This window comes from Anser brachyrhynchus (assembly GCF_964034855.1).
Source record: "Anser brachyrhynchus genome assembly, chromosome: 17".
In the NCBI taxonomy this organism is placed as follows: Eukaryota; Metazoa; Chordata; class Aves; order Anseriformes; family Anatidae; genus Anser; species Anser brachyrhynchus.
The window spans coordinates 13,532,814-13,559,767 of NC_137710.1; the positions used below are offsets into that span (position 1 = coordinate 13,532,814).

Genomic DNA, 26,954 nt, shown 5'->3' on the forward strand with positions numbered 1-26,954 from the left:
ACCATTGCTGTCTTGAGATGCAGAGTGTCGTGAAGCACGGCGCCCGTCTCCCAGTTCTTGATTTTGACGAACCGTGGGCACTTGGAAGGGCTCCCATTCACTGTGCTCTTGGTCGGGGACTGCCGCCCCGACGGTGGCGGCTGGACAACAGAGAAGGTTAGTATTTGTCAATGAAATACACACAAGGTTAATATTTGTCAACAAAATACAGGAAAAGGGTCACAACAAGCAGCAGCATCTTCCATTAGTAAGTCCCAGTGCTTAAATCTTAATGATAACACAGTGAAAGAAGGTGCATGATCCAAATATTTGGCAGCATTTAGGATCCAGCAATGGTGCAACCGACTCTCAGTGTAGTTGAGAAGTCATCTCTGTTTACCAGACAGCCAAACGTGTAGGAGAGGAGTTAAAAAACAGACAGCAGTGACTTAGGAGAATGCCATGTTCAAGTTTCCCAGTGGAAGACTTATCTCTCCAAAATGTATTAGATGTATCTTTTTCAGGAGCATCACCTGCTCAGGTTTTACACATGCCAAGCTCAGCCTCACCAATATTAGCCCTCTGAGAAAGGGCTAAGAGCTGAGCGTTCCTCTGAGCAAGCCAAAGGCATGTCTCCTTTGCTATCTATGCTGGAAGAACGTCAGAATAAGGACGGATACATTACACAAGTGGGAGATCTGCTGAATTATGCATACTCAGATCACTTTGGGCTCAGCTCTCAGTCTCCAGCCCACCCCAATATCTTGCGTCAGGCTGGGCTCATCCAGCACGTCTTGAATTATAAGCCAGCATACGGAAGAGTCTCGGCCAGCTTGTGCTGAGCAGAGCTGGCTGCACCTTCTGTCTGCAAGCTCTTCTATTTGCACATGTTTTCAGAAATGTTTTCAGATATCATCATATCCAATATGTGTGCTGCAACCCTCGTTCCTCCACGCACTGGAAAGCTTCACAAGGAGTCGGTATCTGATGGCGTGCCACAGGGCATGAGATCCACGTTGGCGCTGGAAAACAGAGACACTTCTGGAATTACACCTCGTGTTAGGGTGTGCTTCATCTGCTGCCACGGCAGAGGTGCTGCTGGAGGTCTCGGGGGAATCCTCATCCCACACCAGAGCATCTTGTCAGAACCCACTTGGATTTGACGCTGCTTAAAGGTTTGCATCTCTGCAGCGTAGATCTGGACTTGGATGGAGTTTTGGTGTAGCCTGCCTATGGGAACCTTGTAGTTTGTGTCCTTTTGTAAGTTTTTTTTTTTTTTCTCTAAAAAAATGTAAAAATGGCACTGCCTTCAGAGTTTCACACTCCTTTGTGGTGGTCCTGCTTTGGGTCCTTGTCACAGTCGCAGCTCGCGGAGCAGCAGCACACCAGTGTAAATCCGGCATTACAGCCTTCCTCTCTGAAGGACCAGGTGGAGAACAGGCAGCACACGGTGGAAGAGCCTCTTGTTTCAGAAAAAGCTGCTTTGCTGATGGGAAACCCAGGAGGGAAAGCCACAGGGGCCAGAAGGATGACAAAAAGAGACGAAATACAAGACGAAGCACTACCACCAAACTTGCTCTTCCCCAACAACAAGCCGATCCTGAACCACCAGGGCAAAAGATTTCCATCCTCCCTCCCCAGGGGATGGATGCACCCAAATCCCTTGCCAGCGTGATGCCTGGGCTGACACCGACTCCTCTGTAGGACCTTCTTTAGTCCTCACAGTTTCCAAAAGCTTACCTCCTCACCTTGCCTCCACCAGACAGAAACCAGAAGTACCAACTAAGGCAGCAAGTGCTGGTTGCATCCAGAAAGAGCGTGTTATGGACCCAGATGTAGGAACGACCCCATCTGTGGTGAAGCAAGCACACGGTGCAAGCTGGTGGAGGATGGATACTTAGCAGATGGGCTACCTTCAAGATCCCTGAAAGCTGCTCCCTTTCCTCTTTGGCTTTTCCCTGCAGGCACTGATGGAGTTTGCATCCTTGCTGCAACAAGGCCACAGTGCTGGGGCAGGATGAAGCCCCAGGTGCCAGGGGCAGCCGAGGTGACACCACCTACGAGAAGCAGAAGCACCAAAACCCCACCACAGCTGCACGGAGAGCAACACCCAGAAAAAACTGGGAAGGAGCTGCATGTGCGTATGTAAGCCTTCCTCGCACAGCATTGCTGGAACCAAATATTACCCCCGCTTCTCTCAGGGAGGCAGTGAGAGCTGCTTTCATGTTTTAATTAGGCAGCTGTGATATTAGTGACTCAAGAGTGGGACAAATGGAGGAGAGACTAACGGAGCAGTCGGGGCATGTGCGTAAGATGCAGGCATCTACAAGGCACTTATCGGTGGTGTGCAGCTTGAGAGATGTCTGCAGCTCCTACAGAGGGAGGGAAGAAAGGCACCCAGCCCTGCCTGGGGGCAAGGTGCCTGGGCTGCAGGTCCTCAGCCCTCCTCCTGCATCCCTGGGTGGCAAACACCGTCCTGCCGACATGCATCGGCCGTGGGGGACCCGCTTTGGACCACTTTGCTGGGTCGTGGGTCTATTAGCGTGCTGACATTTCCTTGCAGACTGCGTTAACTCCAAACTGTACATTTTTTTGTTTTTATAAGGCCGTAAATTATCCTTACAGGCACGGATCTGCTGCAAGTCCCTTGCCCTGCCGCACATGTACGCGCCCGCCCGCATCGCCAACAAATCAATCCGTGCGGACTGAAATACGGCCGCAGGACGCAGGCTGGTGAAGTCACAGCATCTCCCCATCAGCCAGGCCTAGGGCTCCTGGGAAACCAGCAGAGCACACTGTGTGATTTTGAAAAAAAATATTAAAAAAAAAAAACAAAACCAAACCCAGAGGAGCGATCGATGCCCAACCAGTCTTTCAGCACCTTATTACAAGCCTCGGTGAGCACTCCCCACCTGGCCAAGCGACTCCACCAAATCCTGCTTTAGAGAACAACGTGTATAAAGAGCTGGTGTTTGGCTTGGCTCGCCGCCGTGCTAACAGTATTTATTGCGGCTTCTGAGGAGTTCAGCGAAATGCCCGCTGCCCTTTCTTTCCTCCCGGCCACAGGCATCGCCGGGGAACGGCTGTGGGGAGCCAGGGAACCAGCCCTGCCTCCAGGGCTGGTGTGGGGATAAGAGGGATCAAAAGAAAGCCTGCACATCTAGCAGGGGGGGAAAAAAATTAAAGAGTTTAATAACAGCTTAAGACTGGGGATTTTGGCAGCCCTAGCATGGAGAGAAATTAAGCTCTGAACACAGAAGGTTATAAAGTGCTTATAGTAACAGACACGTACATGCACGGAGCTTAGAGAGGAGGCAGACAGTCTGCATCTATCCAGGAAGGGACAAGAGCAGCAACCTGTCCCTGCTGGGGTGGGATCCTGAGAGCTGCTGCAGAGCTCTAACCACGGAGCAGGACGTGGGGCTGCCTGCGATGGCTCGCTGCTGGCTGCACCCATTTACATGCGCAGACGTGGGTTGGTGACAGGTAAGGCTCTCTGTGCTGCTGGCAGGGCTGACTGTGCAGGGAGGATGGAGATTGTCCCTGGCCACATCCGAGCACCCAGCCGGGTGGGTAACAGCCGTGCAGCAAGCCTGGCACAGTCAGGATCACCTCGGCTGTGTCACCTTATGTGACCTCGCGCCCTGCTCCTGGCTTTGCATCTTTCCAGTGCCTCTGCGATGGGAAAAGTGGAAGAGCCACAGCCCTGGAGGTGCTGCTGGGGATCGAGGCCAGGCTCAGCACCCATGTGCCCGATGAACCTGCCGCTGCAGTGGTCAGCACGTGGCAGGCAACGAAGAGCACTGTGTGGGGTGGCAGCTCGTTGGGGCTGGGAAGAGGCGTCAGCCAGAGGGAGCTGCTGAGGATGCTCCCGAGCCGAGGAAATATTGATTTTCTCGGAAATCTTCATGTGACCACGAAATCACTTTTCTCCCCTCCCCTGAAGAGTACAATGCGATCCTGACAAGTCAGGTGGGGAGAGGACAGGCAAGGAGAACACACGGTCCCTGGATCGGTCCCCTGTGTCCTGACCCACTGCTGGTTAATCCCATCGGGGCGACGCACTTGGCTGCCCAGGCTGGGCCGTGGTCACGGGTATCGTGTTTTCCCCAGGGGGATCCTGCCTTCTGTCTCTGGCTTGGCTGCAAACAGGGAGTTAATCCATTTTTGGCAAGGAAGCCTGAGAATTTATGTCTGTGGAGCGTGAGGAGATGAAAAGGCGCAGTACAGCATGTTATCTGAAGTGCTATGTTGAATTACCATTGCATAAATCAAAACGACCTTAACGAGACGGCTCAGCTTTTTGCCACCAAAAGGGCCGATGGTCCCAAGGGAGGTTTTGGAGATGTGGTCCCTGGCTATGCTCCCATTCCACCTTGGCTCCTTGGATGAGGAACATCCTTCTCCAGTAATACGTGCCCTGCCTGAGCCCTGGGGAATTCAGCTTCTGGACCACATGTGCTCTGTGCACCATTGACTCCAGGTCTTGGGACCGTGGGTCCCCAGGACAACCCAGCAGTCCTTGCAGCCTCTCTGCAGTGTGAGAGCCCCCCAGGAGAGGTCCGCACCCTGCAACCCATCCCCACCCAACGCAGCACAAGCGACGGGCGCTTACCTGCTCTGCTTCGGAGTAGGGGTTGTTGAGGACCACGGGCACGTTGCTCTTCCCCCACAGGTCACCCAAGACACGGTCGTTCTCCATCCGAGCCGGCAAGGCTTTCTGCAGCTTGTTTTCCCCTTCCCTGAAACTGAAGGGTTAAGAAGCACTGGGGTGAGCGGGCTGGGGACGGGCAGTGGTGCCAGTCGCCGTCGCTCCAGTCACTCCGTGTTCTGCTGGAGCCGCTTCCCGCAGGAGCGAAAACTCAGGCGTCCCACCAGGGGAGGGGAGGGAACACTCTGCCTTGGCCAAGGCGATGAATCACTCCTGCGAGGGCAACCCAAGCACGACGGGTGTTTTTTCGCGCGGGTGAGCGTGGTGCTGGCACAGCAACAGGGGCCCCGTGCCCTGCGTTCGGCCAGGGGACATTGGTGTGCCCGGCTCCCAGCCTGGCACCCCAAGGCGAGACCACGCCAGCCCTGGTGCTTGCTCTAGGGGGGTGATGTGCCAGGCACCCTGTCCCCCAAAATCAAGCCGGCTCCATCCAGAGCCCTGTGAAAGCAAGCAGAGAGGAGGGTGAAGGAGAGCCGTGCACATTTCTAGCTGCAAAGCCTCACGGCAAAACCAGCTGGGTTTGCAGAGAGCAGGTTGGTGCTGATGAGTGGAAGGAGAGGGAAAAAAAAAAAAAAAAAACAAACAAGGAAAAGTAGGCGCTCCCAGGAGGCAGAGGCAATGCTCTCTCCTCTTCCTGACCTTTACAGATGCTGCAAATGCCGCTGTGTGCAAGCGGTTTTACCCGGGCGAATCTGTTCAAGCAAACAGACGGCTCGCCTACACGGAGTACATCTGTAAGGCTGGGGGACGAGGGTGTCCCTGGTGCTGGCTGCCCCTGCCTGCACAACAAGACGGATGAAACACACGGTGCACCGCGTCTGCCGCGCACGTTGTGTCTGGGGAACGTCCGCAGGATGTTAGCGAGGCTGCTAAATGCCATCCAAACAGGTGATGGAAAACCACTGCCATAAAAACCCGCACGAAGGAGAAAAACAAATGGGGTTTAGAGACTTGACACCCAGCGCATGCAGGCTGCAGCATCCAGGCTGAAGTGAAGGCACCGAAAACCCTGATGAGGCTCCGGACCCGGTCCGGCATGGCAGCACCGCTGCTTTGCCCTTGCTCAACAGCCCGTCATCGAGCTAATGTGCTCTGGCAATGGCGTTGCTCCGGCTGTCAGTTCTTAAAACTCTTCCAGATGCCCAATAGAGTTACTAACGAGCCTTCTCATTAACAACGGCAGGCTCTGGGCACTGACCAAAGCAGGACGCTCATGCTCGGGACATAATTCACGCCAGCACGGTGCTCCTGACACCATCTCGAGGAGACACATACGTACAAAGAAATTCAGCTTCATGACCTCCCTCACCCTCAGCTTATATCTTTAGGTAAAGCTTAAGCAAAATACTTCATTTAAGGGCTCTCTCTCTGTGCTCTAACTTTCCAGCATTTTTTTTCTGCATTCACAGAGCAATGCTCAGCTGCCACAGTATTACACCCAGGTCCTGGACATCTTCCCAACATTCGCTGCCTTAGGGTGGCCAACGTGGTGCAAGATAAGGGGTACAAGTGCCACAGGGCAGCTTGTACCCGGAGTTGTACCCCCTGCTGCTTGGAGAAGAAAACAGTTCTGCCCCGTGGCTGGTATGTGAAAGGCTGCCCATCAGATAAGGCATGAGGAACCACTGCACCACACAGCCACAGCAGGTGCCGGGTCCTTACTGCACGGCAGAGCACCCGGCGGCCACACCGGGGCGCGAGGTGTGGGGATGTAGACCGCATCAGCCCCATGCTTGCTTGCTGAGGGAGAAGATGAAGAGCTTTGCTAGCTGTCCTCCAACCCACGTGTAGGATGCTCTAGCTGCTGTGCTTTGATGCCATCCATGGGGTGTGTGCGCACCACGGATTTGGGCATTGCATCAGGACCTTGTGTCACTGCTTTCCCCTGCTGGCTGCCAACTGAAACCAGGTCCTCAGGAGACAAAGCTTCTGAGACCCCAGCTCATGTCCCTGCCCTGCCAGTCTTTGCCCCGGGGAGCCACAGCAGCCCCAGAAGATACAGCCCTGCTTTGCTCCACACAGCCTTGGCACCAGCTTTGCCTTGGCTGCTCTTGGTGTTGCTGGGGACCCCCACGAACCACACACCCTGCCCTCTGTCAGCCCACCAGGGGCTCCGGACACATCCAGCCTACCTCCATCCCAGCAGCAAGGCAGCAACATGAAAATGCAGCTCTTCCCCCCAAGGCAATCCCAAGACAAATCTGGCTCATCCCCCCCAAGACAAGCCCAGCTACTGAACCTCCTGGAGAATACTCATTTCCACAGCTGCACATTCCTGCCCTCTTGCCTTAAGCCCCATCATACCAAGGAGCATGGAGCTGGCCAACACGGAGCCTCCACGCACAAGGAATGATGGGCATGCACAACCCATCTTGCAGCTAATGAGCCTCAACGTCCTGCTCCACAACTGGCCCAAAACCCGAGACACAAGCCCTACATCTGTATGGTGATGGAAGGAATCCCTCGGAGCCTGGTGCTGAGCAGAGGAAACCAGCCCCACGAGGGGCCACAGTGCCCCTCCGGCAGCACACACTTTGCTTCTGTGCAAAGAGGCTTGGGCAGGCAGATCCCAGCGTGCCAGATATCCAGCAGGCACCTCCAAAATGACACCGAGCACACGCCTGCAGGCGCCTGGCACGACCTGCTGCTTGCAGAAAGGTGTCTGCAAGGCCGTCTCAGTGGGTGCCTGCCGGCACGAGGGAACCTCAGGGAGGAATCCATCAATCGGCAGCGGCCGCCGGAGGACGCGGCTGGGAGGCTGCAGGCGTAATCTCATTGTCTGCACACCGGCGAAGCCGTGAATGCTGGTACCTGTGCCAACGGCACGGAAAAAGACCAGATGCTCGAATTAAGTCATCGCCGTCGTCGGCAGCTTCTTGCATTGGAAGTAGGACGGGTTTGCTGGAGCTGGCCCCGAAAGCAAGAGGCACCATCCCCAGGCACGGTGAGGTCCAGGAGGGCACCAGGGGTGAATGCCCAGGACCTGGCATGTTTGCAAGTGGGACAACACCAGGTTGCATGGTGCTATTTAGGCTCAACAGCAATATTGTGCACAAGGCAGTGAGGTGCTGCCCCTGGATAAAGAAAATGCAAAAGCGCAGCTGCAGCAAAGCCACCGGCTGAAGCTGGAGGTGCATTGCCTGCCTCTGCCCCATGCAAGGAAGGCTCTGTCCCTCGCAGCACGGCTGCTGTGTGCCCCAGCTGAGCTAGAGCAGACCTCCTTCGGATGCACACAAGTATCCGGCCCTTTCAGAGACAGAGGAGAGAAAAGCCCATTCAGAGCTGCCACAGCCTCGCCCCGTCCTAGCCCAGATGAGGGGGGAGAAAAAATAAAATAAAAATAAAATCAATCGCTTCATTATACAAATATTTCCTGCCCGTTTCTTGCAATTGCCTTGTGTGAGAGCTCAGGCAGGAACGGGGTCTTTTGGGCCCGTTGTTTTCCTCTCTTGGCCCGGCTTCACGGCCGGCAGCAGAGCCGTGGGGCGAGCCGCCCACGCACACACAGGATGGTCCTGGCGGGGCAGCCAAAATCCTACAGCCTCCAGAAAACACGCCCAAAAGCACTTAGCAATGGGTGAGCCAAAAGGGGCTGCCCCTCCTGCTGCTTCCTTCGGAGAAACCCTCCCAACTCGCCCTCAAACCTGACCTGCACGCATGGACCCAGAGCAGGTTTTTCGGAAGGGACCCCGCCTGTTTGTTCTGAAAGCAAGATTTGCTGCTTAAAAAAAAAAAAAAAAAAAAGGCAGAGGAATCCTGTCCTCCCCCACCCGTGCAGCTTGCTGTCTCACCTCGGAAAGAGCATCTGGCTGTTTGGGAAAATGAGAGGCACCACTGTTTTCTTTTGACTAATTTGATGATGTTGCAGTGCTCACAGTGATGAAGCAGAAAGGAAGTTGCTGAGAACAGCCCTTTGAGAAACGTCTCCAAAAGCTTTTCCGAAAAGGAAGGGGGGAAAAAAAATAATAAATAAATATATGAGCAAAAAGAAATTTGTCACTCCACTCCTTTGAATTTGCTTGGCAGAAGGATCTCTCTGATTTCCCAGGCAGAGACGAGAGGCACAAGCGGCTGCTGCTGTCCCCAGGGGGCAGTTTGGATGGAGCAAGGAAGAAGCGGATGTCCACTGCTGCCGGGGGCAGACGGCTCCTCCAAGCCCTCATCCCAGCTCCTGAAAACCCTAGGCTGTGCTTGGGACCCTCGTGGGAAGCTCACCCATCAGCTGCGGGAGGGAAATACCTTGCTTTCTTTGTTTCCTTCCTCCTGTGTTGTCCTTGGGGATTGCAAGGATGAACCAAAACCAGACGGAATCACTTCGAAAGGTGGTTTGTGCCCCCCACAGCCGGTGACCGCAGGAGCAGCAAGGCAAGAAGTCCCTTCCTAAATGAGAAAGATGACTTCTGACTGCATCGAAGAGAAGGGACAAAGCCAAACTGATGAGGATGTGGCGTGGCAGGAGCATGGGGCTCACCCTCGTGAGGCCAGGGGCATCGCTGCGCTGTGCCCTCTGCAGGAACTGGGGATGGACGAGACAAGCAGCCCTGGAGCGAGGCCGTGCTATGAAACAGGAGGTTGCTAAACGTGGTGGAAGGGGCGCTGGCAGATAAAGACCTGGGAACAGATCCCGGTGCCCCGGCTGATCCTAGCATCATTCGAGATGCTGCCAGTGTCAGATCCGACCCGCAGCTGCTGTCCTTGCCCCTTCCCAGCCATGCCCAAAGGGCACCAAAATGATTTCAGCACCCAAAGGGCTTCAGCCTGAGCCCAGCCCAGGTCTGCCAGGGTCGCTCAGCTGGACTTGCCAGCAGGGACCAGGCTCAGGGACGGGGTGTTCCCAGTGCTCCCACAGCATTGGGGTGTAGCTCTCTAATCCCCCAAAGCACAAGTTGCCACCCTCTTGTTGCCACCCACACATCCGGGTGCTGTCTCCACCATCACACCTCGGAGCTATGTCCCCAGAGCAGTGCTGGGTCTCAGAAGGACAAGGACAGAAACGTGACACCCTGCAAGAAGGATGTTGAGCACCCTCTCTTAGAAGACTTCTCAGAAGGGTCTCCAACAGGGTATTTTGGTGTGGAATTCGCTGTTTTCAGGCACTAAACACCAATCTGGCTGAGCCCGATGAAGTCAGGGTGGTGAGGAGGAAGAATCCGTGGAGGGAGAAGGGGAGGAAGAAGAGGGTTACTCACTGCCAAAGCTTCCTGCCTCGACGTTTTGAAAAATAACACGATAGATCCAGGGAACCTTTTCATTTCAGAGGTTTTAAAGTTTTGTGTCCAAGTACAGAATAATGAAGACATCAGAAATGCAAATGAAATGTTTTGAGCAACACAAAGAGATTTTGGCGGCGGCGAGGGAGGTGGGAGGAAGAGAATTTTCTCTTCGAGAACTGCAAAATTATGGGGTTTGTTCCAATGCAGGATGGAGCCTGAAACCCTGAAACCCTTCATAAACAGAATTCCTGCTCTCAGCACACTTCTCCCTCTCAGGGCTGCTGATGCTGCTTTTTGGCCCCCGAAGTGCCATGCTTCCATCATGCCGTTCATGTTACGGAACAGACCTGGGAAGAAAAACAAATACTGGCAACTTGGTGGGGGAAGAGGGAGAGAAAGATGGGACACGACAATCTCCCTAGAGCTCAGAGGGAAAAACAGACCTAGGTTAGCTGGCAGGGAGTGAATCAAACTCTATTTTTATTTTCTAGCCCACGGTGAGCCTCATGGCAGAAATGCCAGTTCTCATAATACCTTGCTCCCCACTTCCATGCTCTGTTTTATGATCAACCTCTTGGCAGATGGTTTGAGCCATGGAGCAGACATTCAGCTGTGGTCATGGCCCGTCCCACAGGCATGCACCGTGTCCACGGGGCACCTCGCAGCCAGAAGTCAGCAGGGAGAAAAAGCCAGGCCATGCAGGGGCAACCTCTCCAGGGAGCACAGCCCCTGGGTGCAGGGGATGGGGATGAAATGATTTTTTTCCCCCCAATGCAAACTTCACAGTTTCCAGTTTTTCTTGCAGGAAGCAACGCGGGCACCAGGTGCAATCTGAATCCCTTTCAGCAAAGCCCACCTTGACCGAGAAGTGTTTGGCTGCTTGCGAATAACCTCAGCCTTGCGCCATCCTTCCATGCCCTGGGAAAGCTGTCAAAGCTCTGCAAGCCCGACTGGCTTTGACAAATGCTGCTGGCAGTGAAGGTCAGCACCAGGCAAAGATGGAGACAGAGCGGGGTTGGACCCGAGACCAGCACCTTCCACTGGATCATGGTCAAGTGATCCAGACTGGAGGTGTAAGGCTCAGCCCTGAGCGAGGATTTGCACCCTCCTGATATTTAGGTAGAGCTCTGTTCCTGTTTTGATTGACCTCAGCTCTGCTTGGTCCCTCCAGCCTGGAGAAGACCCAGCCTAGGGCACCAGAGCTGCATCAATCCGTCAAGGCTTGCTTATTTTTTTGGGCATTTCTTTGGCATCGAGCACCGCAGTCTCTGCAGTGATCCGCTCCCCGTCGCTCCCTGACCTTTCTGCACTTCTCCAGACCAAGAAAACTCTCACTCTAGAAGACCTTCACCATGCCCCAGCTCTGCCTGAGACCGAATGGAGGAAATGAATCATCTGCAGCACGTCGCAGGATCGGGGGAGAGGCGGCCGAGCAGCGCCCTTTCCCCTGCAGAGCAGTCTCCGACACATCCTCCTGCAGCGCATCCCCTTCCCCGCTCCCCCCGAGCACCCCGGTCCTCTCCCTCACAGAGCTCTACCCCAAGAGCCGAGCTGCAGCTTTTCATCAGAGAGAAGATTGAAGGCTAATTTTGCTCGAAAAGTAGATTTTCAATTCCAAGCCACTTTTATAAATACGTATCTAAGATATTGAAAAATAAAGTGAGTTGAGCTTTGGTGAAGTACCCACTTTGCCGATTTTTTCTGTTGTTGGTTTGAGATCCTTCAGTTTAAGTGAATTTAAACTGTTTCTGTGTAATCTCTTGAAGAAGCAGAAGAGATCCCTCCAAGGAACAAAGCCTTTTCCATCTCTCCCCAAGCTGGAACATAATTTCCTTGGCGAGCCTGCAGCTGCTGGGCTGGGACGAGGGACAGGAGGGTGAGGCTGAGCCCTGTAGCAGTGCTTGGGACCGTGCCCCCCGGGGCTTCCGAGCTTCTTGCAATGCACAACAAGCACTCCAGTGAGTGTATTTATGGGGTGAGAGGGAAAGCACCGGCCAGAAATGCTCACCGAGAATATTTCTTCCCACTTTTTACATAGCAGAGACTGCAGGTCTCTGGTGCTGGATGCAGCGTGCGGGGCCCCGAAATGTGCATGGCGGGGGGATGCTGCCCTGTCCCACTGCCCATCCCAAACCTCCGCTAGTGTGGGGCAGAGCAGATGTGTCCTGCCGCATTGTGGCAGCCCCAACACGCTTTGAGCAGCTGAGTCCCCCGCATTGAAAACGCACGATGTGGGTGAGCAGAAGCGACAAGAAGAAAACAACCACAAATAAAGAAGGAGATGAAAAGCCTACATTGGGTTGTGGTGGGAGCAACCTCCTTCTTCTGATTAAAAAAAAAAAAAAAAAAAAAAAAGAATCCCTTTTCAAAATCTGTTTTGTAAACAGCTTTTTTCCCCTCCCTAAGGAAGCAAGGAAACTTGAAACTAGAAATCCTACTGCCACCAAACCTAGGTCGCCAGCTCCAGCAAACCCTCCTGCCCAAGCCTCCTGGCAGTTCCATCCCGTCAATAAACGAGTGCAGGCACAGCCTGCTGCGGCACTTGGCACGGCCCTAACGTGTGCGGGGACTCGGGGAAAGCGACAGGAAAAAGCAAAGTATCGTTGCTAATACGTGGCCAGGAGGCAAGAGAGCCGTTATGGAAAAATCACTACCAAAAACCCGAAGCACGAAGCACCACAGGGAGAAGCGCCGCGTCCCCCTGTAAACACCCCTGGGGAAATGCCGAGGAAGAGGGGAAGGATGTCACTGCGTGCACGGCCCTGTGCAGGGCAGGCGGCAAAGATGCAGCCCCCAGCTCCATCCCCCTGACTTCTCCATCCTCAAGAAGCCACAGGGTGAGCGCCCTTACGTCCCCACCCTTGTCATGCACATATGCATACTGAAATTATTAACTCGATCGAGAAGCAGGGGGAGAACATGCAGCTCTTCTGCTGTGTTTCGGCAAGTGGTGGTGGTTTCTGAGCGCTTAGAGGGAAACCTGTTCCCCTTCCCTCTGCCCCGAGCACGGCAGCACCCAGGGCTGGTCCTGCTGCCTGCATGGGGCTGCCCCTGGCTTCAGCAGGAACCGGGATGGAGCTCTCCTTATCCCTCCCGAAGCCAGAGCCCCGTTAACAAACGACACAGAAAGTCCTGAGAGCCATTTCTCTCCTCCTGCCGCTCTGACCTTCCCTCTCCCTGCCGTTAATCAATAGCAGATTTCAACCGGAGGGCTCCGGAGCAGAGCAGCCAGGACAGCCTGTACCACGAGTTTTATTTGCCAAGGGGAAACCGAGGCACAGGGTCTTGTTTAACACCTGCAACCTCTGAAATCAAGAAAACTGAATAGAAAAAATTCCCAGCCCACGGTCCCCACATCGCACATCAGATCAGCTTTTCCATTCCTGATGTCTCCCCGATTCCCCATGCTTACACATCTCTCCACCACCTGCTCCCAATTTTTCATTCCTCTTTTCTTCCCCTCATCAACCTCACCCTACTCTTCTCATACCCCTTCCTCTCCCGCCTCCATCCTGCCGTGTTACACAGCAATTTCTGGAAAGGTGCTCCCTGGCCCCGCAACATGCCACAGTGAGTGACAAAAACTGGCACATTTCAACAAAAGTTAAAAAAATAAAATAAAATTATATATATATATATATATGTAGGGACCTACCAGTCTACCTGGACTTCTATATCTCTTGTCTCTACCTTGCAGGGTGCATCTCCATCGCCGTCCTTACTGCTGCTCTTCAGGAGATCCAGGACGGGCTCGATCTCTTTGAGCAGCTCGTTGTCTTCCACGCCGCCGTTGAGGCACAGGTGGCTGCAGGCACTGTCCTTCCCCTTGCCACCGTCCTGCCCCTTGGGGCCGGGAACGACGCCGTTAACGTGGACCATCGGCTCCTCTCGCCCCGTCTCCCGGGCCCACACGGAGCCCATGGCGCGGGCGGCTGCTGGCAGCGGCTGCTCCTTGCCCTGGAGGTTTGGGTTGGACAGGTCGACTCCCTTCGGCGCCGGGCACAGGGGTCTGGTGACACGGATGGTTTTCGGAGTCCCGTCGCCGGCAAAAGTGGTCTCCAGGTGAGTGGTGAAGCCCTCGGGGCCCCGCAGGATGAGGACCACGTAGGTCTCGGAGGCGATGCTTCTCAGTATCTCCAGCGCGGCCTCATAGCTCATGTCCACCAGGGGCCTGCCATTGACGGCTAAAATGATGTCCCCAGCCTGGATGAGGCCGCTCTGCTCGGCGGCCCCTCCCCGGATCAGGTCGGAGACGATGACGGGCGGCTTGCTGACGCGCTCCTTCACCAGGAAGCCCAGGCCCCCCACCTTGCGCTTGAAGAGCCTCACCGAGATGACGTTGGGCTGTATCTGCTGCACGCTGAACGCGCTCTCTTCCATGGCAGCCCACGTCACCAGCCTGCAGGCCAGGACCTCGACACTCGCTGAGTGCTGAGATTTGGGGAGCTGGGGGATGCTTATCAGGCTCTTCCGTGCCTCGTTTCACTGCAAAACGCCTCTGGGCTTCAGCTCCAGGCCGGCTTTCTGCAGCATCCTTGTCCTGGCCTCACCAGGAGAAAGAAGCAAGGCGAGGGGCAGGGTGGGCAGCTCCGGGCATCGCTCACCGAGCGGGGGCCACAGGGGACGACATGCTGGCTCCAAGTCACCCTCTGGTCCCGGAGGCTTGTAGGCAGCCAGCTTGCCACATGAGCATCCCCACGGGTTATTCAGGCTGCAAGCGGGCCACGAGCTGCTTTATCTAGAGGAGGAAAAGACAACAAAGGAGAGAGAAAGAAGTGACGTGGGGTGGGCACAAAGTGCCACGGGCGCCCACGTGCATCAGCCCATCCCCGCAGATGTCACCCCCCAGATGCCTTCGGAGCCAGGCTGCAGCCTCGCGTGGCTCCGGGCTCCCTTTCCTCCGCTCCCCCTGCGAAAATAAAAAAAATCCACACCATCTGTTCAGCAGGGGATGCAAAAGGCACAGAGCAGGGGAGTGCTGGGAAGGGGCCGCGGGACAGCCCTGCTCCGACCTCTCCCTGCTTCGGTTTGAGCACAAACGCCCGAGCGAGTTGCACGAGCCAGAGCAACATGGTGCTCAGCGTGGTGCTCAGCAGGGCATCCTGCTGCTCGTCTGCCTGTGCTTTGCACAGTCCCCAACCTGATGCTCGAGATGGATGAGGGTGAGCTGGATGCTCCCTGCCTAGGACGAGCCCTATTCCACGGGCACCTTCCCACTGAGCCCCATTCACTGTATCGGGAGGAGGAGCAGCAGCCGGGAGCAGACACGGCAGTAGGAGAGGACGGTCAGCTCCTCTTACCGGCGTTGCTCCGAGTTATTTACACTGACAGTGCTTTTAAGCCTGGCTGAAGGGCTCGCAGCCTCGGCTCCTCCTCTCCCGTGTCCCAGCCGCAGCACGGGGGTGCAGAGGCTCAGCTGGGCTCCCCCTGTGCCCACCCCTGCCAGTTCCGCACAGCTCCCAAACCAACCAGTGGAAAGTCATCCGGAGGCGAAGCAGGGAGTTCAGCCAGCCCTCGGGGGACCCCAAGCATCTGGGCATGACTTTCTACGGCACTCGGGCGGCTTGGGGAGCCGCGGGTCGTTGCCTCCTGATGAGGCTGTGTGCTTGCGCCGGGTAACGTCAGCTCCCAAACCCTCTCTGCATTCCCTGCACACTTCTGAGGTGCCCTGGAGAATGCTTTGCTGTGGGGCTATGCATTTAGCAGCAAGCTGAAATGCAGATGCCTTCTTTTTAAATCTGAATTTTGGGGAGAAAATGGAGGGCGCTAGGCATGTCAAATCAGTCTGCTGCCTCCAGAGTATCACATTCAGGGGGTTTGCACCTTCGAGCATCCCACACCAAGCACCCCCTGCCCCGTGGGACCCCAGGACGCAGCTGCAGACTCGGCAGGGCTGAGCTCCACAAAGCCATGGGCTGAGCTCCAGCACCCGGCTGGGAAAAAACAGGGATCTGAGCGGCAGGGCAGTGCCACCAGCCCCGGCACTAACTCACTCGGGCATTTTAATCCGCGTGTGACGAAGGCTGCTGACCCCAGAGTGGCTCTTTACAGGCGAGTAGAGAACAAAGCAGAGACCCATAACCCCATGTGAAGGATTTAACCCCTATTGCCCTTCTGATATTGCCCAGCCCCTCCATCCCATTTCCATCAGCACCACCGGGGGTGCCCAATGAACCAGTCGAGTGTCTCTCAAGGGGCTGCTTCTCCCCACGCAGGCTCTTGTTCTCCATCCTCCCACTGCCACCAGCACGCAGCAGGGTCCCTGCATCCTCCAGCCCCATCCCTGCACCCCCCAGTCCCACATCCCCTGTGCAGAGGAGGTCACCACGACCCCACCACCACGCAGGACTCGTTCTCTATGTGATGCAAGAACAAACAAGGCTTTGGGAACCGCGTGAGTACCATGCGATGTGGGACCACCAGGTTCCCTGTCAGTGGAAAACCCTGTTATTTGCTCTGCATTAGTCACCGGCTCCACGATGCTCATGAACCCAATGCAGCCGGCTGCATCCGTGTTTGCAACGAGCCCGGCACCAGACCCATGGTGCCAAACCCTCTGCAAGCAGACCAGTTGCAGCTTAGCCCCCTGGCCCCAGCACGCGCTGTGGACAGTCCCCAGGGCATCCAGCAGCCCCGAGGACCTGCCCTCGGTGTCCCCTGCACTCCTGGGAGCCAGAGTAAGGGGAAAAGTCACCGTGCTGCAAGTCAGCTTGTCAGCACACATGTGGTGACAGTGTTTTCCTGGACACCCATTAGAGGTTGTGTCTCATCCGAGTGTTTTTGCTGCCAGCTGCAAACCAGCATCACCAGCAATCCCAGCCAGCAACAGCTGTCTCCAGCCTGCAAAACCCCAGGGAGCGATGGCACTGCTGGGTGCACACCTCTGCCCACCCAGAAACCCACCGACAGCATTCCTTGATAGTAGGAAGAGAAGGAAAAAAAGGAGATGAAAGGAGAGACCTCTCACCAAGCTCGGGGTGAGCACCAGCGTGCCCCATACAGACAAGAGGATGCCTCGCTCCCCGGCCTTGCACGCTCCCACCCACGTGTGATCAGAGGCTGACATCTCCCACCAGCTATGGGCTCTGCATCAGCAAGTCCCCAGAAAGCCAGGGAAGGGCATCACTTGCCTGCTCAAGGTTTTTATTCCCCTTTAAACTCACTCCTTCTTTCTCCTGTTGCTTTTACCCGGAGTAAGGAAGGTGAGAGGGCGGAGAGGCAGGAGGGCAGGCGAGGAGGGTCAGGACAACCTGTCTTTACGCATTTCCCAGCTACAACACCTTGCACCATCAAAGCTGCGGGGAGACGCTGTCTGCTGGCGGTGCGGGTGCCTGGGCGCAGTTCTCTGTACAAGCATCATTAGCAGTCTGATTTATGAACCCAAGGGCAGCAGCACGTTTGCCAGGTCGTAGATTTAAAGCTACCAGCGGTGTCACGTCCTACTCCTTAGAACTGGTGCAGCGAGCAGTGTGTCACTGCTGGTGAGCACCACTTGCATGGAAATGCTTATTTCAGCCTGGAAAGGGAACCGAGAAGGGGATGATGCCATGGTAAAAGCCAGGCTTGCTCCCTGCCAAGCCAGTCCCATGTATTAAGCACCCATGGCTGGTGCAGTCTAGCTTTCTGCCTCAGTTTCCCTCCCTTTCCAAAGCGTAAAACAGAGGGAAACCAACCTAAATTACCAAAGAGCAGCAAACCCTGCAGAGCTGCAAGCTTCCAGCACCTCCGACCAGCATCACCAAAGCACTCTCTCCTGTCTCAACATGCACCCATGCTGATGAGACCTGTTTCACAAGTGCTACCCAGCGCAGGACATGGCACAGCATGTGTGCCCCCACGGTGGCACTGATGGGGCTTGGCAGCTTCAAGGGCATTCACTTAAGGACCAACAATCCTCATGCAAATAGAGAAAAATGTTCTGAGCCACCAGACAAGGTTCCAAGCAAGAAACCACATTACACGTACATTAATTGGGTGATTCGATTTCAAAAGACGGGCAGAGGAGAAATCCGTCCTCTGCCCTTAGCACGATCTCTCCCCCATCGCAGGCGGAGGGAGCCCCAAGGTGCGGGCACCGGCATGCCCCTGCCCTCACAATTCGATTCCGAGCCTTGTCTCTCGTAGATCTTCGCCGCGGTAATGGCTTACATTTCTACGTGCCAGCTTTAAATGGACACCATTGTCTTATTTAATTAGTTTTCGTGGGATTTATGCCGCTCCACGAAGAACCCCAGGGCTGATGGATTTATGCCCATTTAATTTTTACAACCCGTGGAGCGTCAGTGACTCTGATGAGGAGCAATGGGACGCAACATATGCACAGTTACTGTAAACCGGCATGTTTGTGCATCTGAAAATGGAGCATTAAAGTGATTCACTGGCAGGCAGCTCGCTCATGCCAGCACTTCTGCGCTCGACTCCCGTTCGGCTGAGACCAGCGCCGCAATGTATCTGTGTGCGCGGCCTCTCCATCCCCAGCACACAGACAGTTTCCCCCAGCTATCTCCATTTATCCACCTCCTACCAACCTCACCGACATCCTCCTGGGAAGGAGCGAGCCCTTCCTCCTGCCCAGCTCCACTTATCCTTCCCATCCCCATGCATGAGGCTGGGAAGTGGCCATTTCGCCTGGGCCACTGTGTTTCCTTCACCTCCCTGACAAAGTCGATTTACACCCAGGCATGAACTGAATAAAAGAGAACTTTTAACACCTGCACGACAACCTCGTGGTAGTGCGCAGCTCCAGGTGATGCTGCGGAGCTTTGTTATAGGGAAAGCAAAATGTTACGTTTGCTCATCACCATTTAGCCGGGCTGAAGCTCACAGCCTTCAGGTGTTGCAGTCCGAAATCCTCCTGACCCACCCATTTATGTGGCAGCTGGCACAAGGTTTTGTGCCCATAAGAATTTCTGTGCTCATCCCAACCATCCCTCGATGGGGGAATTCAGCATCTGAGCAAAGCCCGGTCCTGCCGGCACATCATCTTCATCGTGGTCACCTCGGTGCCAAAACTTCGCTGGGATTCAACACTGCCCCCGCACCCCTGCCCCACCTGGAGCTGACCACAGCCTGCAAGGCAAGCGGTTTTAATGTTGCCAAGACAACTGTGTTGACAAAATTCCCTTTTTTTAGATGACGGAAACAGGGTTTTGTTTTAATTTAGAGTTCAAGGCTGAGCATATTTCAGTAACACGACTGCCGCTTCTATTTTACTGTTTTGTGCAATATTTTCTTGGCGCCTGCGGTGTGCGCTGAAACAAGAGTTTAGATAAAACCGTCAGTCCTGCCACTAACCCCGTCTCAAACTGATGTTCCTATTAGGGCTCGGCCCATCTGTAAAACATAAATTTCACTGCAATCAATTTGCTGAGAGGACTGGAGTTACACCAGCGATTCCGCTTTGACAAATGAGAGCCGCGTTAACACAACGATGCTTCGCCCTAAATGACAAAATAGGTAGATGGGAAATAAATGAGAAAACACCATGTGATGGATGGCCTTGAAACCCAATCCCAGCACGAGAGAGGAGTCGCGGCTCCATTTAGAAAAAAAAGAAAAAGGGAATTTAAGATCGCAGCAGGTTGGCTCGAGCTGTAATAGCTCCGGAGCCGCCAGCCGGCATCAATAACGCCCGCGGCAGAGCGCGCGCCTCGGAGGCATTGCAGGAGTTCAGCTCCAGGCTCGGTGCAGCTCTGCTCCTGTCCCCTCCTCCACTGCTCCCCCAAATCCCTCCAGCACCACGTTACGTTTCCCTGCTGTACCGAGGGAAGCAGCCCGATCAGGGCGATAAATGGCAATAAGCCTTATCACCGCCGACTTCCACCACCAGTGACTCACGTCACTATTTAAGACTCTCAGAAAATATTAGGCTCCTCGGTCCTGCCGGCTCTTTCCAGCAGCCAGAGGCACAGGAGAACCCGGGGTGCGTCCCCCCGATGCCTTTTGGCCCCTTCGAGGAGCCAAGGCTGATCCCTTGCTCCTGCTCTGTGCCAGCATCCCCCGTGCCCGCACCAAGGCAGTGCGTTCCTGCATTCCCGGCCGCTTCCCTGCGGGTTTTGCCTTCGCACTTGTTGCCATAGCACCACCAGCAGTGACAAAGTTCTCCTGGGACCCGTTCCTTGTCCCATGGAGGGCTCTGGCTCTAATTCAGGCAGGAACAGGGTGGGGGGATGTAGAGTTTTTGGCTTCCTGATTTTTGCTGCAGGTGCTGCCGGCGGGAGCGAGGCTGTTTGGTAGAGGCAGCAACAGCCCCACGCTGCTTGCTCTGCCGGGGCTCCTGGATAGAGCCCCGCTTGGGGCAGGTCACGAGTGCACAAGGAGAGGGTGGAAATGGCCCCAATGCTCCTCAGTTCCTGATGCTTCTCTCATGGGGCAGCCCTTTGCTGGCGATGCTGCTTTTGGTTGAAGCACCCCAGCAGGACCAGAGCCCCCGGCTGAGACCTGCCACTGCTGCTTTGATGGTTTTGGCGAGTCCTGCTCTGCAAACATGACTCTCACGGCAAGAGCGGGCTGCGTGCTTCCAGCAGGTCTGAAATCATAAGCCCGAGAGCCTGCAAAATGGGATTAAGACAAGCCTGCCCTGAAAGGGTACCGCAGGATCTCGTAAGGCATTTCTGAATTGTCATGTAAAAGAGGAGCTATAGAAGGAGTTGCATTAGCATAAATACCTCCAGTTTTATCTACACGCATGCAGCGCTTGCAGGCTTCCACGCTCTGCATATTGAACTGACACACGGATAACATATGGGCTTCACAGACCCATATCTACATGGCATGCTCTTGCTTCCCACGGCCAGATCCTGAGCACTTGGGTGCCGTGGGATCGGGAGTTATCGCCACTCGCCCTACAGCTGCTGTGCTGGGCGCTGGGTGCCCGCAGCCTAACGCCGAGCTCGTTTGGAGCAAACGGAGGGATGCAAACCTGCTTCCATCCAGCTGCAGCCAGACTGTGGCTTACAGAGCCTTGGCTCCTCAGGACACAATGCGTTTATTTTTGGATGCCCACAAGAGATCGGATCACGTCTATAGGTTTCATGTAATACACAGATACAATCGGAGCAGCGGGAGTAGAGCGCAGGCTTTTCAGTTTCATTTGTAGTCTTTCCAAACCGGTCCCTTGCTGTCGGGGTTATTTCTTTAGTAAAAACTGATGGTATCAACAAGTATCAGACAATATTCTCGTTACTCGGGAAAGGTAAATGCTAATCTATGCGAGCTGAGCTCATGTGACTTATCGGTTACTAAATATAGTTGTTTTCAGGCGCCGATTTCGGCAATCTGGCAGATTTCCTAAGCCTTTGTACAGATCCACTACGGAAACACAAAACACACGAGCAAAGCGGTGGGGGGAAAACCCCCTGGCAGGGGCCAAATGGTCCCTGAGGGGCCGTTTTCGAGGTCCCCGCCCCGGCAGCAGGCAGGGTGGTGAGGATTGAGCCCCGACCCCGTGCATAAGATGGCCTCTCCAGTCCTGGCTGGCGGAGGGAATGCACACAGCTCAAGGGGCGCGGGGACTCGTCGCTCTCCTCCGCTCGCGGGGAAGTGTAGCGCTTCCCCTGGTGCAGACGCCTCGTTGGAGAAACGTCCTCCCCACACCTTGCCTGCGCACGAAGAGGCTCTGTGCCGGGAGTTTGTTTGCAAACACAGGCACGTTTCAGAGCCAGAGTACCCGACTGAGTTTGGGGCGTCTTTAGGAAAAGATTCTGGGTGATACGAGCTAGAAGGAAATAGGGGAAGAAATTGCTGATGGAAAAAAAAAACTCTTTAAGGTAAGATTTCCCCATCTGAGACCTTTAACCAAAAAGGCACAGCCAACAAGAGGTGCAGGCAGAAATCTGGCAGGGTGCTGTTTTGTTGCCCCCCACCCCCCCCCAAAGCCTCCCCGTTGCTCTCCATCTGCATAGGTCCCATTCTACCACCTTCCTGAGCCGCCAGCCTTTGGGGCTGCAGAAAAAGACGCAGCAAAGGGAAGCACACGAGCATTTACAGCAGCCAAGACCCCGGCCCCCGCAAACACCCCCCGCGATCTCCCCCCCGTCCCCCGCGGCAGACAGCCCCTGCGCCCACCAGAAGGAAGGAGACGCTTCCCCTCCAGCTCGGTGAGAGGCGGAGCGGCTCCTCGGGGACTCGGCAGATAATTGTCAAGTTGCCTGCCAGAATTTCCTCCTGACAGCCAGAACTTGAAAGCGTTGGAAGAAAATGTCTGCACCTGGGCTGCGGAGTCAGCGCGCCCGGGGGGGGGTGCAGAGCAGAGGCAGAGGAAGCGATGCCCGTTTGCACCCACCCCAGCACCAGGGGATCCAGATGTGCATGCACGGGGGTCTCTTGCCCTCTTTTTCCCCTCGACAAAATCTTCCCACCACCCCAACCGTTACGTGCAACCCGTGCCAAGAGCCAGACCCCAAGCAGGGCTCGTCTCTGTCGCTCCCTGCGCCAGGGACTCATGTCCCAGGGGACCCTCGAGTCCTTGGTGGGCAGAGCCAGGGGGCAAGGTGCAGGCTGACCCCCCCCTCAAGGACGGGAGCCAGCCTTGAACACCGTGTCCCGGGGCTTCACTGGGTGCTGGGGCCCCTTTGGGTGCCCCTTCCCCACCGGGACCGACCAGGATCTGGCCCCCTGCCCACCCCAGTGCCCTGGGGACCAAGGGGACACAGTGGGGCGGTGGGAACAGCACTGCTCAGGTTGGTGTCGGGTTTTTTGGGGGGGGTTCTCCTGCAGTGTCCCCCCCCACTCAGTACCTGGGGGGCCCAGCGAGTGCTCGTTCAGCACCCGGGACAGCTCCGGCACCGCTCGCGGCTGGGGGGGGGGGGACAAGACGCAGCCCCCTGCCTGACCCCCCCGGGACCCGCATCCCCCCCCGCAACACCAACACCCCCCGGGAACCTGCCCCCCCACCGCTCCCCCTTCATCTCAGGATACCGGACAAATCGCACCCGTCCCATGCCCGCCCTTATCTCCCTTCTCGCCCCCCCCCGCCCCCCAAAATTGTCCCCAGCCAAATTGCCCCCTCCCCCCCCGCCCTACCCACCACCCCGCCTTCCCTCCCCCGGGGAAGGGAACCCCCCCTACAAACAGCCCCCCCCCTCCCCAGCAAACCGCCAGCCCGTGCCAGCGGCCCCCCCGGCCCCATACAAACTTGCTGCAAAGAGTCGCGGGGGAGGGAGCCGGCTCAGCGCCCCCCCACAGCCCCGGGGGGGGGGGGCACACGGAAGGGAGCCCCCGGGGGGGGGGGAGGGGGGGCACACATCGCTCTGCCCCCCTGGGGAGAAAAAAGCGGCTTTGGCCGGGCACATCCCACGCGTGTCCCCCCCCCCCCCCGCGGTAGCTCATAGCCCCGGGGGGGCTTGGGGGGGGCACCCCCTGCCTCCCCCCCCCCCCTCAAAAAAAAAAAAAGGTACAGCGGAGCGGCCCCGGTGCCCCGCCGGAAAGTTTCCCGGAGAAGCGGAGCGGGGCCGGGGGCTGCCCGGCCGTCCCCCCCCCGCACCTACCTGGCGGCGGAGAGGAGCCGGCCCCGGCCCCGGCCCTGCCCGGAGCATCCCGGAGCGGCGCTGGGCTCGGCTGGGCTGCGGGGGGGGGGGGGGGGGGGGGGGAGCCAGCCCTCGCTGCGCCCCTTTATCCCGGCAGCACCGAAACGAATCCGCTTTGACGTCCAACCAGGGTTTTTATGGGTGTGGAGCGAGCCGGTGCAGCCCTCATTAGGAGACACTCTGCTCTCCAAATCATACATCTTTTATATAACCTCATTTCCAGCCTGGCTTGTCTCCCCCCGCTCCCTCCCCTCGGTGAAGAGCCCCCCCCCCCCCCCTTCTTGCCTCCCCCGCTAATTAAAAAGCCGAGAGACCCCCCCCCGGCCCCCACTTGTTGCCAGAAAGCTGCGCTCGCATCCCGCGGGCCCTCCGCAGCCTGCCCGGGGCAGTGGGGGCTCAGCCCTCCCCGGCCCCCCACCCAGCCCTGAGCCCCCAGCAGCCCCCTCCGTGCCTCTGGAGAGCCACAGCCTCCCGCCCCCCACCCCGATCCTGCACCCTACTGATCAAAGGAGCTGCAGAAAAGCCCCCTCTTTCCCTGAAAGCAAGTGTCCCCCCCCCAATACCAGCTTGTCCCTGCACCTCTGTGCCCAGGGCAGGTGGCACCAGCCCCACTGGGGTCCCCCCCATTGTCCCCAGCCTGGAGCCTGGGCACACTGCAGCTGAGGGCTGGGGCAGCCCCTGAGCCTCTGCTGTCGTGGGGGAGCACGGGGGGGGCTCCCCCTCGCCCCGGCTCCCCTCCTGACTCTGTACCTGCCCCTGCTAAGGCCCAGTGCAGACCCAGGCTTGACATCAGTCTTCAGGCTTTGCAATTGTGCTCATTCCCATGGCAACAACAAACACCGAATTATAGATATATAATATTATATAAACCCCACCGGGCTCGCGGGCAGGAGCAGGAGGCTCACCTGCTCGCAGCCTCCCCCCCCCCAGAGCCCAGAGGCTGCTCCCCCGGGAGCACGGCTGCGCAGCTCCAGCCTGGCCCCAGCTCGCTGCCACGGCTGCCCCAGGAGCCAGCCACCAGCCCCGCCGCCTCTCGGGGGGCTCCCAGGTGAACCGCAGCACATCGCAGGGGGCAGCCCGATTGTAAAAATTCCCCCAGGGGAGAAGGGAGCAGCAGCCCCTTTCCTCCCCCGGGGGACTCCTTGCGGAGGTGGAGAAGTGGAGAGGGCAGCAGGATGGGGGCTGTGCCCCCTGCTCCTCGCACTACACATCTATCAAGCTGTAACGCACTGTCTGGGGCTAATGAAAACATAATTATGCCTGTTTAGATGCAGGAGGACTAATTTAATAGCAAGCTACCAAACGATGCCTGCTCTGCTCCATCGGGCAGGGAAGCCTGCCCCGCAGAGGGATGAGCGGCATGGGTAGGGTGCACACAGATGAAGAAAGGCTTCACGACCTGGTCCCAGGCTGAAAATTGTCACCTTCAGCTCAGGCTGAGAGAAGCCCAAGGGATTCTCCTTTTCAGGCTCATATTATTGAGCCTGGTGCTAGAGATGCTCAGGGAAACTGGACGGGGCCGTGCCGCGCAGCTGCCCGCGGACACACTCTGGAGCTGCTCCGTGGCAGGACCCCAGAACCTCTCCACCAGCCCCAAACCCTGAGGCTCACGGCTGCTTTTAGGGCTGGAGGAAGGAGCTGAGGAGCTGTGCTCATCCATGGGCCACCGCCTCGCCAGGGCATGGCGGCACGTGCTTCTCCTACGTAAAACTTAACGGAACAATGCTCACTTCTGTATCAGCTGGGGCTTTGCAGGAGCCCGTGAAGCCAGGGGCACGGCACAGTGTCAGAAGCTGCTGTCCTGTGCGTGTCCCACCACCCCCCTGAGACCAAGAGGAGCCCCAGGCAGCCTTTTCTTCTAATTAGGAGGTTCACAAGCAGCCCACGACCCAGGGCTTGACCTGGGGGTGTAGAAGGTTTCTCGCCACCTTCTCCATCCCCTCTCCACCGAGGGAGCCCGTTCCTGGCTCCTGGCTTGCCAACAAATATTTGCACCTCCCTTCCTCCGGCAAAGAGCACTCGTACACAGGATTTCTCCTTAGGGAGCATGTTCCTGTAATTCTGCCTCATCCTGCCTGTGGAGCCCAGAGTCACGGAGAAGACATCCATGCTCGGGAGAAGTGCCCCCACACCTCGTCCGTGGAAGTCGCATCTCTTTTTACAGCCAGGACCAAACACTGGCGGTGCCACCGAGTGAGTTTCCCCCAGAAGCAGCTCGGGAGGGGGGCGCAGCCCCTGCCCTGCCCCTTGCCCAGCTCCCCCTCTGTCTGAAATCAGCTCAGTGCCGTTTGCCTCCAGCCATATGCTCCCGGTGCTTATAGAAGCCAAATATAAACCAAGCAGCTCGTGCTCCCCCAAGTTTCCTTTCCCCCCCCTGCTCTGGGCTCGCCTCCCCTCCGCTCGCCCTCACCCACCTCTACCGGGAGCCGTGGGCTTGGGGGGGGTGCCAAAAATCCTGCTCCTGGTGCTCGGAGGTGCTGGGGAGCCGGCAGGGATCACGCACACACACGCAGCAGCCCCGGCAGCCGCCGCGCTGGAGTTATTCGGCTGCTATTTCTATGCCACCCGAAACGCGTTCGAGGGATTACGGCGGCGGGAATAAAGAACGGGCTAAACATATTTATACCGAAGCTTAAGGAGCCGATGTAACGGCACGCACACACACACACACACACACACCAGCTGAGAGGGGGGTCTGGCACCGAGGCTGCAGCGATTTGGGACAAATCCCAGGATTGTCTGTCTGTGTGTGCTCCAGTTTAGAGCGAGTGCGGATGCTGGCGCTTGCCTATGGGTGGCAGTGAGCCTTCACGGTTGCTGCCCTCCCCGAGCAGAGCGGCTCCGGAGGGCCTGGGGAGTCCCCCAGCTGGGCAAGCTGCAGGACACGTTTTGGGGAAAAAGCTGGGGAAACCCACCCGAGAGCCAAACCCACGCCTTCAGCCTCCCTGCACCGTGGGCTGTGTCATTAAACGTGCTGCTGGAAAGTCTTCCCGAGCGCATCTCGCCGCCTCCGACGGTATAAAGTGGGTTATAAAGGGTGATCTCTCTCTCACACGTACGCGTGGGCACGCACACACACACAAAATCTAATAAAAAGATATTAGTCGAAGAGTATTTGGCTTCTGGCATTAAACTCAAGCTTCATACAGACACCAAAGAAATGAAATTATGGGAGCTCACAAACAAGAAATTCCAGGGGGATGAATTAATGTTTCATCACTATTACAGGGCACAGAAGTACCTGTCTGTCTTCCCTTGCGTTTCTTTCTCTTGTACTTCAAAATGTGAGGCTCCTGCCTTTCAGAGCCACAGCATCACGTCTCCCACAGCACCATCCCCACCTCCCCACCTTCCCATCAAAACCGGGATTGTTTTCGTCGTCGCTTTAAGGACGCGCTGGAGGTCTGACAAACGCACCAAAGCTCAAGGACGCCTTGTAAATCCAGGGTCTAATTTGAACAGATGAAAAACCTGCTTTGAGCCCTCGCTTCGCATGCTGGAACCGGCTCGAGTTACTTCTGGGTT

General features: G+C 56.6%; 1 protein-coding gene across 8 annotated transcripts in view; it reads right to left on the reverse strand.

Annotated features, from left to right (window-relative positions):
* The window catches only part of NOS1 (nitric oxide synthase 1), a gene marked incomplete at its 3' end in the record, with an annotated part of 68,509 nt that overhangs the window by 27,700 nt on the left and 13,855 nt on the right, over window positions 1-26,954 (reverse strand). For 6 of the 8 annotated variants that reach the window (XM_080559584.1, XM_080559585.1, XM_080559583.1 and 3 more), the window contains exons 2-4: window positions 13,559-14,641; window positions 4,595-4,727; window positions 3-140 (exon numbers count right to left, since the gene is read on the reverse strand). In XM_080559584.1, coding sequence (XP_080415710.1) covers window positions 3-140; window positions 4,595-4,727; window positions 13,559-14,283 — 996 coding nt within the window. In that variant the 5' untranslated portion in view covers window positions 14,284-14,641. Of the gene's footprint in view, window positions 1-2; window positions 141-4,594; window positions 4,728-13,558; window positions 14,642-21,969; window positions 22,532-23,390; window positions 23,691-26,954 lie in introns of those variants that run through there. The other 2 variants (XM_080559580.1, XM_080559582.1) reach the window with 2 other exon arrangements.